The sequence below is a fragment of the Dryas octopetala genome, chromosome 1 (genome assembly GCF_963921425.1).
Source record: "Dryas octopetala chromosome 1, drDryOcto1.1, whole genome shotgun sequence".
Taxonomy (NCBI): domain Eukaryota; kingdom Viridiplantae; phylum Streptophyta; class Magnoliopsida; order Rosales; family Rosaceae; genus Dryas; species Dryas octopetala.
Genome location: NC_141366.1, coordinates 25,101,803 through 25,119,073, shown reverse-complemented (window position 1 = coordinate 25,119,073; position 17,271 = coordinate 25,101,803). Strand labels below are relative to the sequence as shown.

General features: G+C 34.4%; 2 protein-coding genes across 3 annotated transcripts; one reads left to right on the top strand and one right to left on the bottom strand.

Moving 5' to 3' along the window:
- Window positions 1-2,026: 2,026 nt before the first annotated feature.
- Window positions 2,027-11,158, bottom strand: LOC147299389 (rhodanese-like/PpiC domain-containing protein 12, chloroplastic). 2 transcript variants are annotated; one of them, XM_086250696.1, is made up of 9 exons: window positions 10,862-11,158; window positions 8,581-8,697; window positions 8,188-8,279; window positions 7,115-7,215; window positions 6,911-7,021; window positions 5,869-5,977; window positions 4,636-4,686; window positions 2,213-2,327; window positions 2,027-2,093 (listed from the first exon to the last, which is right to left on the bottom strand). In XM_086250696.1, exons 1-8 carry the CDS (start codon window positions 11,103-11,105, stop codon window positions 2,247-2,249), a joined length of 906 nt encoding a protein of 301 aa, XP_086106822.1. In that variant the 5' UTR covers window positions 11,106-11,158; the 3' UTR covers window positions 2,027-2,093; window positions 2,213-2,246. The 2 variants fall into 2 exon arrangements, with proteins under 2 accessions (XP_086106822.1, XP_086106814.1); XM_086250688.1 differs by having other exon boundaries at window positions 2,027-2,327.
- Window positions 11,159-15,883: 4,725 nt separating this feature from the next.
- On the top strand, window positions 15,884-16,556 carry LOC147299388 (mitogen-activated protein kinase kinase 1-like). Its single transcript, XM_086230322.1, has 3 exons — window positions 15,884-15,955; window positions 16,065-16,136; window positions 16,332-16,556. The coding sequence occupies exons 1-3, from the start codon at window positions 15,884-15,886 to the stop codon at window positions 16,554-16,556; spliced, it is 369 nt and encodes a 122-aa protein (XP_086086448.1).
- Window positions 16,557-17,271: the final 715 nt, after the last annotated feature.

Below are 17,271 nucleotides of genomic sequence, written 5' to 3'. Positions count from 1 at the left end.
CTGCTCAATTACTGCTTCAAGCTAGCTTAACATGTAAAGTCCAATATTTTCTTTTCGGGATATGATTTTGAGACTTTACAATCAACCTTATACACTCCTCATTTGTGGGAATGTAGAAAAGTACCGCAAGAAGTCATTTTTGGAGTGCCAAAATTATCTCCCTTTTTCTGGGACTTCTCATTTCCTATTTCAAGTATTATTAGCTTCTTGTCACGCACTCCATACATGTCAATTTATTTTATTTATTGCACATATAATTTTTTTTTTTTTTTAAGAATGATATTATTAGTGGTTACGATGTTTTGGAGATTATTTTTTTATGAATTTAATTACCTCCGTTAAGTATAACTATGATTTCATTTGACATTTTAATTAAACATGGCCAATTTAATTATTAAATTTTGAATGTTTCACTTAGCAGATATATTTGCTTTATTTATTTAATATAAATGCAAAGTATAGTTTAATATGTAAGAGAATGTGATGTAGAAAGATAGAACCCCGAGTACCCACGTTTCTGGTACCCCCTACAGAAATAAAGAATCAAAAAACCAAATGAGAACAGTCAAAAAGAGAAAGACACTAACACATGAGAGAAATCAACTCTTTATAATTCAATAATTAACCAACAACTTCATCTTACAAATTGAGAGAAGTCTCCCTTATACAGATACTCAAAGGACAGATAGAAAGCCACAGCTATAAAACATGTGGGAAAATTGAAAGGTCTCCTAATTAAATTTAATATATTAATTGTAAATAATGTGTGAAAATTCCGAGAGTCTCCTTATTAACTTTTAGATAATCCATGTTTTATTTCAGTTCCCCTTTTCTCAATACTCCATGAATTATTTAGTGGGCTGCCTGTATCACAAGTTATTCACAACTAAATATTTGTCATATTTGTTTTGTTTTTCACATTTTAATGTTTTGTCTGACTTAATATAGGTTGATATATATAGTAAGCTTCTTTAGTTTTAATTTATCTATTGTCTTTATAGGTCATAAGCTCACTATAAATTCTAATCTAAATTAGTCAAAACTCCCCAAAAAAACATCATGTGTTTGTCAGAAACATAGATAGAAGTTTTATTTATTTTGAGCCACACACTGTGGCTTGAAACTATATTTTTCAACGCTGTAACCCGCAAGAGTTACAATTTGAAGTCTATTCTAATATTTAAACCTATTATTATTTGAGTTTGAAGTTTAGGGTTTAGAATTTAGTATTTATGAGTCAAACCCTTACCTAGTAAATAGAATCCAAAAAATAATTTTAACTAGAATTTGTAACTCTTGATATGTTACACTTTATTGAAAAATGTAACTCTGAGTTACAAAAAGGAATATTGGGCATTCGAACACTCGTGTTTTGGTTCTGATATATGGCTTAAAAATAATGGGAAGAAGGTGTAGATTGATTGCTAGGAGTTGTAAATTGGGGCATATTTCTAAGAGGCCCTAAAATTTATAAGAAAGTTATGTGTGGAACATTTTGAAAATGTATGCCAATCCATTATCCAAGCCTATGCTTATAGGTCATCCACTGTAAAACAAAACATAGAGTAGCCCCTAGTAGGTTAGAATAACCATTGCCTTAAAGCATGCATTATATGATTATATCCCAAAATAGTCAATTAAATGTTATTACATCTCAAACGTCTGGGGAAGGGACGCTTTCCAGGATGGAAATTTACACCAGTTCCACTATACTTTTGTTCTTGCTTTCCCACAGTACGTACATACAAACTTGGAACACCTATGCTATTCTGATATGCAAGCATTCACTGAAATCAGGGAAGACCAATATAATGTAAAAACAAAAAAACATCATTACCTTTTATTTTTTTGATTGAAGAAACATTATTTGTTTGCCCAAGTGGTGAGGGCGAGTAGGGTAATGAGTTAAGATTATAATAGGTACAGGTTTCGATTTCGTTCAATCAATGTAACAAAGAAAAAACCCTTCATTATTTTACCAAAATTTAAAGTATAAGATGACAATCTGGCATTATTTGGATCTCCATCAGTCCAACCATAATTTGCATTAATTTTCTACAACCTGGGGGTTGCATTATCACCATTACATAGGACTGTAATATATAAGGAGAATGAGATAATATTAAACCACTTGCTCCAATATTCAATATTCAGAAAAACTGAGGGGGTGGCGAGAGTATAAAAAGAAGAAAAATAAATTAGGCAACTCAACTGATGGAAGAAATACATCTCTGATCCAGAAAGTCTCAGTAAGTAGGAATTGTTGGATCAACCTTCTGAGCATATTCATGAATTCCGCCGGAAACATTAAATACTCTCTTAAAACCCTGAACCACAAAAACAAAAAACAAAAAATAAATAGTACAGTTAATATAAGGAGTTTGGAAATAAGAACATCCAGACTCCAAACTGATATTGCATAATGTTGCACGAAAAATGAATATGAGGTAGCATCTTTCCTGGTATAGTATGCAGAACTCATTGTCCAGTTATTTGAAAAAAAAAGGATGCAAAAGGTGAAAGGGAAGATAAAGAATCAAAAAGATATGGAAAGGAAAAAGAAAGGTTTCATTATGTTTTTTAGGAAAAGACAAAGTATGAACTAGCAGGAATGGCAACAAGGATTGCTAAACATTTAAACAAGTAAACAACTAGGCCCAGTGAAATGTTTGATGGGAATATTTTATTATAGCGCATTCATCCGATATGTTTTTCCTTTCTTTCCATTATTTGAGCAAGAGTTTCCTTGAGAGGATAGGAAACCAGCCTACGATTGTACGTACAGTGGGCTTTAGGGTTTAACAACTTGTATACTATCTGGGGTCTCTGGTTGAAGAATGATTAAGGGTATGAAAGGTTGGAGGGGAAATAGGAGCTCACTTCAAGAAGTTTTTGAGGGCTACAGAACATAATTGGGTTCTAGGGTTTTGATTCAGGAATATAATGGTTTCAACTTGATATTGAAAATAGGCAAGAGAAGGAAGAAAATTCAGACTGTCCTATTCCTGTAGCAGTACAACATGAACAGCAGGTATCGGGGAAGAATGAGAAAATATGCACAAGGCCTGAGCTCAAATTACTCAATATTGCATTATCAAATTCTGATATTTTTTCAACATATTTAGAGACTCCTAAACCAATTATTCTAATGTCATTAGAATTACAAATTTACAATTAAGGTACTAATTAATAAACATGTAAATGAGAGACTCCTAAGACTTCAAAAATGTACAAGCTCAACATGATTAATAATATAAAGGGAGACTTATAATCCAGTCCATTTTATGAGTCTTTCTTAGACTAAGACCGGTAGTGATTTAGGGTTTTTAATCAAGTCCTTTTATTTTTCTTCTTTGACGGCTTTATGTTAGGTTTTAACTTCGGAGGCTCCGCCTAAAATCCCGGAGTTAAAACCTAACATGCAGCCTCTACAAAGCCCACTCTACACCCTAGGAGGGGAAATACCCTTCAAATCGGGAAAGAACTTTATTATGAATTAAAAGGATTTTCTTATAAATTTTAAAACACCCCCGGTCTCCATCTAAAAACTGTTTTTCTAAAAGACTCAAGCCTAATTATCTCTAATATAAATTGGGTAATTTGCCCCTACTGGCCAACAAGAAGAAATATGCTCATGCCTCAACTCGAATTACAGAATATTCCATTATCCGATTCTGACTTTTTAGCACAATTAGCCATCCTTATACTCCTAAATCACTTATTCTAATAGCATTACAAATCCAATTAAGGTACTACTTCATCAACAGATCAAACGAAGGACTCCTATTCACTCACCAAATTCATCAACACACACACCCACCTTTGCGCTCTCCATACAAATTTGTTCAAAAAAAATAAATTATTTATCTCAAAACACCCTCTATAACCCCGATATAAATTTCTGTACAGAAATTTTGTGAAATTCTATATCTGTCCCTAAGCATCAAAACACCTATAACTCTAAATCTAATGCCTCAAATTGAAAAATGATTTAACCTTAAACCGCTAGTGACTATCTTACAGCCATATAAGACATGTTAGAGAACCCAAGACTGCCAAATCTGAATATCACAAATAGCATACGAGCCTTATTTCAATTGTCCACGTCAAGAAACTTATAAATCCTCAATTTCAGATCGTACATTGTATTCTCTACCTCAAATCAAATAAGTAACCATTTGGCATTTTAAACAGTGGAAATGAAATTCTTTAAATCTGATTTCTTTGGCATTTGAATAGGGTCTATGAGCTTCTATTTGATGGTTACTATAAGTAAACTTTTGACTAAGTTGAACAGCGGAAACTTCTCTTTGAACTTTGGTTTAAATGTTAATGAGAGACCATCCTTTTTCTAAAGGGCTTTCCGATGCATGACAAGCACTAAGGAGATTCAAATTTATAAACATTATAAATGGTCACTACAGGAGCACAGAAATTACATGCCAGCCACTGGCAAAAGGGCCTTGAAAGATATATTTGAATAAATGAATAATGATGCAGCTCTGTAAAATTTGAAAAAAGAAAGGAGATGAAAAATTACGCACTGTTGTCTAGATCCCACAAGGAAATTAAGTCAGTCTAACTTTTAAAGGATGTTCCAGTTATAGTAAATTAACATAGCAGAAAAGGCTCTACCTGCGTCTGCAACCACTTGGCAACCTGTAATGACCGCACACCATGGTGACACTGCATTTTGGAACATGAAATGTCAGTTTAAAGTAGTGGACAAGCAAGGATTGAACATAAAATGTAAAGTGAAAGTAAGCACTATAGGCAGCACATAACGAATGTGTGCTTAAACCCACTCTTGGATGGGAAACTCAGAAATAACACTTTTCCTTAAAAGAAATTAAACCCAAGAAACTCATGAACAACAATTTGTTTCCAGGAGACTTCTTCTGTCTGACAATTGGAAGATTGGACTTAAGGAAACAAACGAACTACGTATCTATGGTGCCATTTGTCATAGCTGGTTTCTTCTATTTTTGAAAATTTCATCTTTTTCTAAATCTCTTTCTTAGACTCCAAAATGATTAAAAACTCACTCATATATGTGCATCTCCACACACACATATACATATGGGGAAAAAAGGCACTTCGATATTATTTTCTATGAAAAGCACTTACTTTAGGCCCCACCATAATTTTCTTCTAGTTACTTAATTGTAGCAATTTCTATTCATAGCTATTCTGAAAGCTTTTGACCAGCCCATTTTAGAAGCATTAATACCATCTAACTTCCCTAAATTTCTAATATATTTATGTCAACACTCTTGCACCTAATAGTATAGATAATAGAAATACTCCTTCACACTCAGATTGATTTCTTCCTCCTTAGACATTCAGAGATATGGGGCAAAGATAGCCATAGAGAGTTTCCAAAATGGATATGATGAACACTTTTATCTTCTTTCTATTCATTTTCCTTTTCCTTTTAGAGTTTTAGTTCTTTCTTGTTTTTCATGTGAAGAGTGTGAGGGGAAAAACATCCAAGTTAGGAATGGATAGCCAATCTCAATTTTCACCAAACCTAAGGACTAAGGTACAAGAAGTCCAGGGCGATTAGAAATTATACAACTAACAACTTCATTAGCACCAAAATGGGGGAAACTGGACCTGGAGATTTTGGATGCTACATACCTTAAAGTACCACTATATTGCAATGAAAATAGGAAGACAACTAATACAAACAAGATTAGACATTATCCCCATAGCCAATGCCTCACTCAGAGAAAAGGTAGGCATGAAACTTAAGGATAAAAAATTGTCATGTTCTGTTTTACCAAACTATTATACGGTTGTAACAAAAATTCATCTTTTTAAAATATAAGAAAAAGAAATGCTTAGCACAAAAAGGTTTGTACCTACCATAACATAAGTATCCTTTTGAGGATCAAACTTCGTAGTTATTTCAGGTCCCCAGCTTCCAAATTGTCGAAGGGGAAGAACCTGGAAACCCAGCAAAGAAGCTTTGAACCTGTCAAACAAAGGTGATATGAGTATTGGAAAACTTGTAAGATTGCTACTTAACAAAAGAGATTAACACATACTGACCAAAGCCAAAAGCTCTCCAGTGTGTTAAACAACTTTTCTTCTTTTAATTTCTAAAGAAAAAACTTTGACGGGTTTTTAAGCAATAGATATTCTTAGTATTGGAAATACACAGAAGATGCACCAAAAGGAAGAGCCAATCTAACATTAAGTTAAGTTAACAATTTATCAACATAAATAAACAAGGAGTAAAACACCGGCCACTAATTTAGAGAACAAATTAAAGAGAACTTGAATTTAGAGGATGAAGCTTCAACATCTTCAAAACACACAAAGGGATCAGATGCCAAACATCACTGCAACTATGTCCCTAAATGGCCACTCCAACACCAATGCAAATTAACCACCGACTGGAGCATAGCCTTATTCCCTCCAGTTATGAGGATAAAATGTGCAAAAAATCTCTTGCAACTGAGTAGTGTAAATAGGATGATCCACTGTCTAACAAATAGCTTTTCACATAAACACAATATATGGCATTTCCCCAAGTCGAGCAAAATATCACAGAAAATTAACTGCAATTTTCTTCAATTTACCTATGACTAAAAACTTCCTTGTTATTATTCAACTGCAGTTCAAAACTCTTTTATGATATATCAGAAAGTATATATGAATATTTTTCTGTCAATTACTAACTTTCAAAATTTCAACTTATCACTATAACATCATACATACAGTATAGATAAAATCCACCACTAAAGCATACCCACATATACATAGACTTACAAGTTACAACAAAAGCCACCATGTCATAACTTGCAAAGTACATTTTAGTCATCTCTAGATTTTGAAATCATAAAATCCATCAAAAAAGATTCTCTAGACAACTAAGAGCAGAAAATAGAAGATGAGAGCCTACACTTCTTCAGGTTCTCGAACATCAATCAATTGTGCCTCATCTAAGAAACTGGGATCTTGCATCTTCACATGAAGCTCGGTGGGTGCAATGTCTTGAAGTAATGATTCTTCCCTAACAGCATATGATGCATGTACAAAAACAGATTAGTATATTCAAGTGTGAGTCAGCACCTCAAATACATTGAGGCAAGTTTCTAGGGAATACCTCTCCGATAGTACTTGTACTAAATGCCATCCAAATTTTGTTTTGCACCTTACAACTTTATTTAAAGATGCACTAAATGCAGCCTCATCAAACTCGGGTACCTGGGCCAGTTTTCCATCAGACATCTTTCAAATCATATTGGCGCCAGCAACAAAATTTGTAGCAAGAATTAATGCTTTATATAAGTTTGTTTCCCTATCAACCTTTCCACTGCCATTCATTTCAGCTTCACGTAGTAACGCATCATCATCATACATGTACGATTCAAAAATCATTACTTGAGAACAAAAATTAAGGCAGTGGAACTATGCATATAGCAACATTGAAAATAATTTCAGTGCTTTAGCAATTTCCAAATAAATGATGATTTCTTTAATACTAAGCTTCTTTGGATTTTATATTTATAGTTTTCCACTGCTATAGAGTGTACACCTTTCTTATACTAACCAGATCATCTATGACTATACACAACAGCTGAGCTCAATAGAAAGACAAGCAAAAATTATCTAAAACCTGATACCTGAAGGTGCCAGCTAGCTCAGTCGGTAAAGTCCCGTTGTCTCCAGGGACCTGGGATCGAATCCCCCCTTATTTGTTCTGGGGACCCTTATGGGATGGAAGAGGGCTACCTCCTTTGTGTAACCCACAGGTCCATTGGGCTTCCAGTAAACCAACAAAAGAAAATGGTCTAAAACCTCCAATTTTCAATATGTACAAGATGTTTTCTTTTTCTCTCTTTTATGATATGAAATTCATTTAATGGTTACAAATGTATGATGCTTCAATTTAGTATCTACTTTTTCCTTCATTTTTCATTTAGACTCTCTCTGCATAAGAAATAAATAAAAAAATGTTTCCTATGAGTTCTGCAAGAAACTATTTGGGAGAAGACAAAGCATACTTCCAAGCTGGGAAAAAAGAACAGAATCTATAGCAATTTCTACTTAATTCTATCAATGCTCACACACTATTCAACAAAACTTAGAGAACCACAATTACACAAGAAATTAATTTCCAGTGTCCCTAATGTATTAGAAAGCTAGAAGGACAGATATTGTATCTCATCAGCATACCATTTGCCCCTTTCTCACCCACCCAAGCATTCCCCCCTCTTCTTTGGATGGACATATGGAGTATTCCGCAGCAAGATCACTTAGGTCCTCGCCTGAATGTGACAAATGGCATCAAAAGGAAAATTTAGAAGAGTGTCAAATTTGAAAATTTACAGATTTCACCTTATGGTTGATTTTTTTTTAATAGGAAACAAAAATTTTATAGACAAAAAAGTACATATATACAAAAGGAGATGGACAAACAGTCCACCATTATGATTGACGAACGTGGCATTCAATAAAAAGTTTATATTAAAAACTGCGAAATTCAAAGGTTTTGAAGCTTTCTCATATTAATGCTAAAATAACAACTTGATTTTTGACCTCTTATCTATAAATGTTATGGAAACTAACCTCCTAAAATTCTCTGCTGAAGATCTAACAGAAGCTTAAGGTTGTCTTCTTTAACAAGCAAGTGCTGCACCAATATTTCCCTTCCATCACCAGAGCTACTTCCAGCACTGAACGAAGCTGAAAGAAATAGAACTTACAACTCTTCAACAAGGAAATGAATATCATACAGTGTAAATGAGTGAGAGTTAGAGCGTGCAAATGTGTGTGGCCACATGTGAGAGATAGAGAACATAAAATTCTTTAGTCTTTTCACTTAACAGGAAGCATACTAGCATTAGAAAAGAATAAATAAACCCACTGCCAACATTGGGCACTGTTGGTAAGAAGATTTTTTTTAATGAGAAACAGATTTTCATTAAAAGAAAAATAAGGTGTACAAAGTACAACACAGTGAACAAGATGTCCACTTTTCTAAAGGATCCTAGATAGAAAATTCTAGGATAATAAAGAAGCAACAGAGAACAACATTATAGCAAACCAGCAAACACCAATCCCTTATACACAAACCCAATTTGACAAAGTTGCAGAAAACAGGAAATCCCAAAAACCTGGAGTGACTGACGCCCATAAGGAAGCCCAAAACCAATCTCTCTCCCAAAAATTATCCACCTCCTCCTCCTTATCGTCCTCAAAAATCCTTTTATTTCTCTCCATCCAAACGACCCGTAAAACAAATTCAAGTACTTAAACAAACCAGGCAGCTTGCCTTCAGCCTTTCACGATTGAAAGAGGGATATTTCAGCCTCACAAACCACAAGGTAGGCTCAACTCCGATGCTCACAAGCCAGCTCATTTGTGTTTATGCATACATGCACATTAATATATATATATATATATATATACACATAATACGGAGGCAATCTAGTGAGGACCTAAGCTGAGGACTTAACTTGAGGACCACATGTAGGGCCAACCCTGCAATGTGACGTCATGATCTGAACAGTCCATTTTTCAGGTCGTTGTTAAAGGATCATCTGTGCAAAAACCATCCAAATTGGAGATTTTTTGGTCATTTAATTATGATCAAATAAAGATATAAATAGTGTTTTAAACACTAAAATGATCGAAGTGATACTCAAATGGCTAAAAAATGGACGATTCAGATCATTGGACAACATTGAGGGGTGGGACCCAACAATGTGGTCCTCAAGTTAAGTCCTCAACTTAGGTCCTCAACAGATCGCCTCTGATGCATCATAAGACTATATTTCTAATGAGTCAAATCACAAGCCAGTTCAAGCTTAGGTTCTAGGCACGGTTGAGCTCTAGTTCAGTAATTTTGATTCTAGAGAGCTTGAGCTCTACTATGATTTAGGGAACAGTTCTTCCTATGAATTGACATGTCAGGTAATGAAGTGCTATGCTGATGCATGTTTAGTTTACACATTCATAAGTTCTTTATTGTCAAAAAAATCAGTGTAACAAAAACGAGAATATGTAACCATGGAAGACAAGTTTCAATTTTGAAATGATCACATACGACAAGAAGTTAGCACCCATTGTGTGTTTAAAAATTAAAAGGAAAAATAAGACTACATTGGTTTGAATATCTTCAACAAGGATCAATAGATGCAGAAACCAGTTCTGAGTAAAAAAAGAACCCAATCAGTCAGCCGACCAATTTCCATTAACCCAGTGGGATCAACTGGTCTGATTCAGTTTTCTAAACAGTAGATATTAATGAAATTGAAGGAGGGGGGAGGGGGGGAGAAGAAAAATAAGAACATATTTTCTCCTAAATTACCTATAAAATAGGTGAGATTTGAATAGACAATTGACTCCCAGTAAGAGTTCCCAAAATGGTATTTGTCTTCTCTGTATTTCCTTGTATTCTTCAATTGATCAAACACAAGAAAATATCAAATCATAATGCTATTACGCTCAGGAAATGCAGAGTCATGGTCTCAAGGGTCATTGAAAATCTCATATCCAAAGGGTAAATTACCTCATAACTAAATAGCAATATTCTTCTCTCCAGTCAGTAATTCATCAAACTAAAGAGGAATTTCTCAATTAGGAAAAAACCTTAGAACTAAATATCCAAATGATATTTCATTCTTTCATATCCCTGCTGGATTATAGTTTAGTCTTATAATTCAGCATTTCGATTACCAATTTTTCTAAGCAACAGATGACATGAAACTAAGAAATTTCATTCCTTTCCTACACCTCCACTTTTATCAAGAACCAAACAGAAAAGAACAACAACAAGAATTTAAAACCAACCAATACTTAGAAAGCATGAAGAAAATAAAAAGTGGGTTTGGAAGTTACGAGCCACCTGCACCCTTGGGACATGGATGACCAACAGTACGCAGCAGAACCCGCTTCACGCTCAAAGAAGAGGGATGAGGCGAAGTTGGTTTGAAGGTTTGGGAGAGAAAAGTCTGGGAAGGTGCACAAGTAGAGATTTTGTGAACGTTTGAAAGAGAAGAGAGGCTGAGATTGGGACTCAAAGATAGTCTAAGAGCACTGAGAGCTGCAGGCGCTATTGGTGTCATATGAGTAGCTCTTAACATTGACATTGCGTCCTTTGGTTTTCAAATTCGAAATCGAGAGAGAGTGTGTTTTGCGTTAGAGTTCGGTATCTAATATCTTTGTATGGGTAGTGTAGGTTATTTGTATTTCTTCGCATTTACTTTTTTTCATTTTTGTTTTCTCTTTTGGTGCATTCCTTTTCAGTTTTTTTCTTCTTTGGTACATTCCTTTTTCATTTTTTTGGGAATTCCCTTTTCAGTTTTTTTTTTTTTTCTCTTTTTTAGTACATTTTTTTTTCAGTTTTATTTTTAGTTTAAAGAAATAACAGATCTGATATAGAGGTATCTATATAAAAGAAAAAATGTAAAATCTTATCTATCTATGTATTCTATCTATATATACCAGCCTCTCTCACACGTATCAATTGGGATCTTTTTTATTGCGCATATATTGAATTCATTTGTCTATGGTTTAGGTGATGCTATGTTTTTGTGGGCGCCCGACTAGTTGATGGTGTAAAATTTGATACTCTATTTGACACACAAAATGAGAAAAATAATGAAGACTAAAGAATAAGCCTTGCAAGAACCAAGATTGAGTGATTTTATGATAGAATGCAAAATATTGTAAGAATCATTTAGACATATTTAGAGGTTGCTATATATAACTCTAAAATTTGGAATAAATGTGACAGCCAAGAAAAAGATGGATGAATGCATAAGCAAAAGAAAAAAAAAAAAAAAAAAAAAAAGATAAGTTAGCTAAGCACATTACAAATAATATGTGTTTTTGTGGGTGGATGCTATGTTTTTGTGGGTGCCCGGCTGGTTCATGGTGTAAAATTTGATGCTCTATTTGACAGACAATATGAGAAAGATAATGAAGACTAAAGAAGAAGCCTTGCAAGAATCAAGATTCAGTTATTTTATGATAAAATGAAAAATATTGTAAGAATCATTTAGACATATTTGGAGGTTGCTATATATAACTCTAAAATTTGGAAAAAATGTGACAGCCAAGAAAAAGATGGTGAATGCATAAGCAAAGGAAAAAAAAAAAAAAAAAAAAAGATCAGTTATCTAAGCACATTACAAATAATATGTGTTGATATGGATTTGCATATTAGGCTTGATTCATATGGTATGCAACCAAATTCATGTAAACCCTTGTTTATTGGGTAAGCGTCTCATATCCTCACGAATTACACTTGTGACTTGTCTTGGTTCTTGGTTGCTGAAATGTTGTATATTTCTTCTTGTAGCTTATTGAGGTGCCTCCAAAGCAATTGTATGTATATTAAGCATACATTGAATTATTTTCTTTTGTAGTATATATTGTTCTTATGTTAATCTTTTGTTTAATGAATCTATATGCACATTTATTTAAAAGGTGTGTAAAATGGCTAGATTGGGCTAGTCCGACTCATGTGAAACAATGTTGTTTTTTTAGTTTAATTTATGTTTGTTGATGCAAAAATCCGCTTAATGATGCAATAACTTAAGTGGATGATCTGGCTGATGAAGAAGTGGGAGATGATTTGGATGGTGACTTATGATGATTAAATCTTGTTGATTTGCTGGTTGATGATATCTTCCTGCATAAACAAAGATCAAAGAAGATAGGACGGGTGTGGTACCAGCCAACTATGCTCCGATGATGAAGTCAGTGAAGTATAGTTGAAGGTGTTTGGGCAAGAACAAATGATGAACTTAGGAGAATATGGAAGAACAATATAAGATCTTCTGGGTTATTCTCAAGTGCTTGTGTGTAGTTTGTAGGGTTTTGTGAACCCTTCCTTTGTGCATATAAGTTAGTTTATATAGGCAAAGGAAGATGTATTGGCTAAGTTACCTGCATGTGGATGAATGGATGAGGATGAGCCACGTCTTCAGTCAGGAACAGTAGCATGCACATCTACCAAGTGCCTTTACATTCATGCTGTATTGAATGGAAGCATGGCTTGATCAAGTGAGATGCCCTAATAGTCATGGCTATGAGCTGAGTTTTCAAGTATGTTAGGAGGTTATGTCAAGTGCACTTGTGTATGGCGGTTCGTCCTAACTGAATCTTCTAGAAGGGCGGTGGAAAGCCGAGCCGAGCCGAACACATGCGTCAATTAATGTCTCCATCTATTGATATAAAATCCTTGAATGATCGGATCTTGAAGACTTGTAGATGAACTGAGTTGAATCGATCAAGTGAAGGTGTAGATATTCATTCAAATGTAAAACAATTGTGGTTGGAGATAGGATAATACTCGGATCCAAGCCGAACTGAAAATGCCTGAAGAAAGATGATCTTTCGAGTTTTGGTGGATCTTAATGTCAGTTTAGATTGGACATGGATCTCCTAAAGGTAACAGCCGATCCCAAGTGTATATTTGTATTACTGAGTTGGCATGATGACATAGATAGTTGGGTCTGACCAAGATGACCATTGAAAAGTCAGAACAGAAAGTAGGGCCTAATTTGCCACGTGTTGGATTGTGATTAGCTGTTGAATGCATGTGGATTTATCCACAAACACAAGTCCCTCAACTTCCGATCCAAGCATGTAAGAACTTGGATTGAAGTACATGTCTAAAATTTTTAAGTACTAATGATTTAATAATGACATTAATTATAAATTTGCAATATTCAAATACAATAATGGAAACTACAACGTGGCAGTGGTAGATGAAAGTGGCTATACAACATGTAGAGTAGGCCACCAAGTGTTCTCATCAGGCTAGCCCAAATCACTCTCATTATGCGTAGTCAAAATCTTATAGGCTATATGATGTTACCAAATCTCGTCCACCTTGCTTTTTGAAAGATGATGTTGGAAAAAATTGACAAAGTGAATTTAGCGTATGAGCTTTGGATTCAATATGATCAAATGATTTTATATTGGATTAATACTTCATTAACTCTTGTTGTTTTATCAACTATTGCTAGGTTGACTTTAGCCTAGGTGACATGGAATTATTTGGAGAGCTGTTACAGTTCACTATCTCAAAATCGTATCTTACAGCTTCAAGATGATCTCCTTCGAACTCCAAGAGGAGATTTGTCAACTGTAGATCATTTTGATAGAATATGATGTAATTGATTAGTATACTAATGTTATTCTTAATTTGAATGGCTTACTTATTAGAATGGAATATTAACTGTATGTTATCCACTTTAAGGGTAGATAATTTTATAATCAATGATGCCATGATTGATATAGTTTTGGGGAAGTCATCTTCTAGATCATTAATGTTGCAAGGAGTGTTTTTTGACATGCATTGTTGTGAGTACATTATAAACTTTGTAGTAAGGGATGAGTTAGATACGATAAAAAATAGCATTAAGGTTATTTATTCTAATGTTGCATTTTGAACCCGAGCGCAAAAGAAAGGAAAATATTTTTTAAGGCTGCTCGACAATTAAGATCGAGTTCCAAGCACTAAAAAGTTGAAATTTGTTTCCAAAACTAGGTGGATATGAAACTTTACATATATCGTGCTTACCACGATATTCATATACAAACATTTTTTTGTACGTATGATAATGTGTGAGTCCCTATACAAAAGAGTTCCCGATGAAGAGGATTCAGCAAAGACTAAATTGAAGAATTTTTATGATGTGATAGAGAAATTCTTTGGGTCCACGTATCCCATTGCCAATCTTCATTTTCCAAATGTTTGTACGATTAGGTTGGCAATCCCCTGAAATGAAGAAAATGACATCAAATATGCTACCAAAATTCGAGAAGTATTGAGGAACCATGCATGGTTTGATGAAAATTGCAAATATCTTGGATATAAGGAATAAGATGATGACCGTTGATTTCTCTTCCCAAAAATTCTGTGGAGACACATGTTTTCTTGAGATTAAGAGAGTTAAAATGTTAGTGAATGACTAGTTCAAAGATTATTAACCAAGAAGTAATCAATGTGACGCCCCAAAATATAGGATAAATGTTCGAAATATTTATAAGTCAACAAATAAAAATAACAAGTTTAAAAGGGTCAACAACATCAATGACATGCCCAAGAAAAGATCTAAACTAGAGGTGATAAAAAACAAGACCATGCCATTAGTCCAAGTTGTCAACCGGAACATTATCTACACTCAAAAAGCACAGTAAAGGTAAGCATCATATACATTGGAAAACTATCGATGACGTCGTCCTCCTAATGACCTTATATCGACCATCAGACCGCCTAAGGTGGCACAACAAACATCAAAATTCGCGACACTACCGACATCACACCACTTGGATTCTCTTCCTCTCATATGACCTTTTTGGGACGAGATTTTTGGTGACGACATGCAATTCGTTACCAAAAGAGGGGAATATGTGACAAATTTTTATATGTGTCTCCAATAATTCATCCTAACTAGTTTTACGAGAATCTAAGGATGGAGTACGGGTGACAAACTACACAATTCGTCACCAATTAGTATGCATGCAGTGGCTGGAAATGAAATTTACCTTAGGCGACGACGCAATCATCTCGATAAGGTACGAAATTTGTCGCATAAAAGAATTTGGCCAAAGTTTTCACGTGTATTGTAAATATCCATGTGACAACGAATGTTTACCAATAGGCAATGAATTTGTTTTGACGCAAAAGGATATGGCAACGAATTTCAATCTGTAGGCAATAACTTAAGACCCACTAATAGTGACTCCAACCTTTTTCTTTCCTTTATTATCTTTTTTGACAATTTATTACTAAAACAAAAGCTATTTTTCAAGCAACCAAATCATCACCAAAAGATATCAAAAAACAGATGCAGAAGAAACTTCACACGCACAAATACACATTCACATGCACAAATGCAGGCATAGAGATATGAAGCCTGCCAATTGTTTGATTGACGAAAGCACTGAGATATTGAAGTTGACAGATGTCGGTGATTCCTTTGTGAGTATTATATAATTTGTTTCCTTATTCTAAGTCGTTACTATATTCATCTTTATTATTTAATGTTACTTGAACTTGTTAGTTAATTTTACTATATTTTGTTTTACAGGATCAAACTTTCATTTATATGGCCCCAGCGATTCTAGTATACGAGGGCCAAGGATATCAAGCTGCTGGTGATGTATGGGGACAGGGTGTGTCTTTGTCTTCATGTTAAGCAAATACCACCTTTTCCATAAAAAAAACCTTAGGGTTTAGTGCAAGGTTTAAGTTGTTAAGAAAAATGTATAGATATTATTTTTTATGCAAGTTAACTTTTAATTTCATTGCACCGTACTTTTGTTATGCACTAATTTATGTGGTTTGACTTTCTTAGGCTGATGGGTGGAGGCTCGACCCTAAAGTTTTGGTCGTAATCCATTTCAATTTTTGGAATTGGATGTCTGAGTATGAGATACCACCAAAACGTCTGCGGGAGCAGTTCTTCCCCCTTGTCGATGCGGATGGAATGGATTTCCTTGAAGGAATACTACGTTTAGATCTATCAGAGAGAATGACAGTGGGTGAGGCCTTGAAGCATCCTTATTTCACCAAAATGTAGTATTCTCATCTTTTGTTAGATAAAATAACATGGCTTCATTATCGTGTATTTCATTCTATATGAGTTGTATACAGTAAATGGTACATTGATGGTGCCATATATTAATTTGGAACGACCTTTAATAATATACTAAACTGTGTGCATATTTTAAATAAAATTTATATATTTTTAAAACTAGAAAGTATACATAATGCTATAGCACTTGGTGATCATACCACATGTGCTCAGACAACCCTAAAAAGTTGCATTAAATATGTAATGACACATCATTTGAACAACAAACTATATGGTCTATATGCTACTTGTTTTACAGAGTTCTTGACTTGCCTTTACAAGCGGTTCTTTTTGTGCCTCGGTACTGTTGGAAGCTGAGAGTGACATGCAAATAGTGACGATACAGGTACTTCTGAGGAGGACCCAGAAGGTCGCAAAACTTGCCATTCTCGGCAAGCAGAATGTACTTACCGCTTTGTCTTCCGTCTTCGATGTTCCTCATGTTGGACATAAAATTCATCATCTTTTTATATAAAAACTCCTTAATTTATCTTGCTAGAATTCGATATTTTGTAGCTTTTCTTTTATTTATTACGTATGCGCGTAATAAAAATTATGACAGCTGCACAAGGCCCACACACAGCTACTTGCACGCTAAGCAAACTTCCATGACAAGTAATCCTAGTGCTTCCAGGTCTTCTTGAGCTCCTATATATAGACC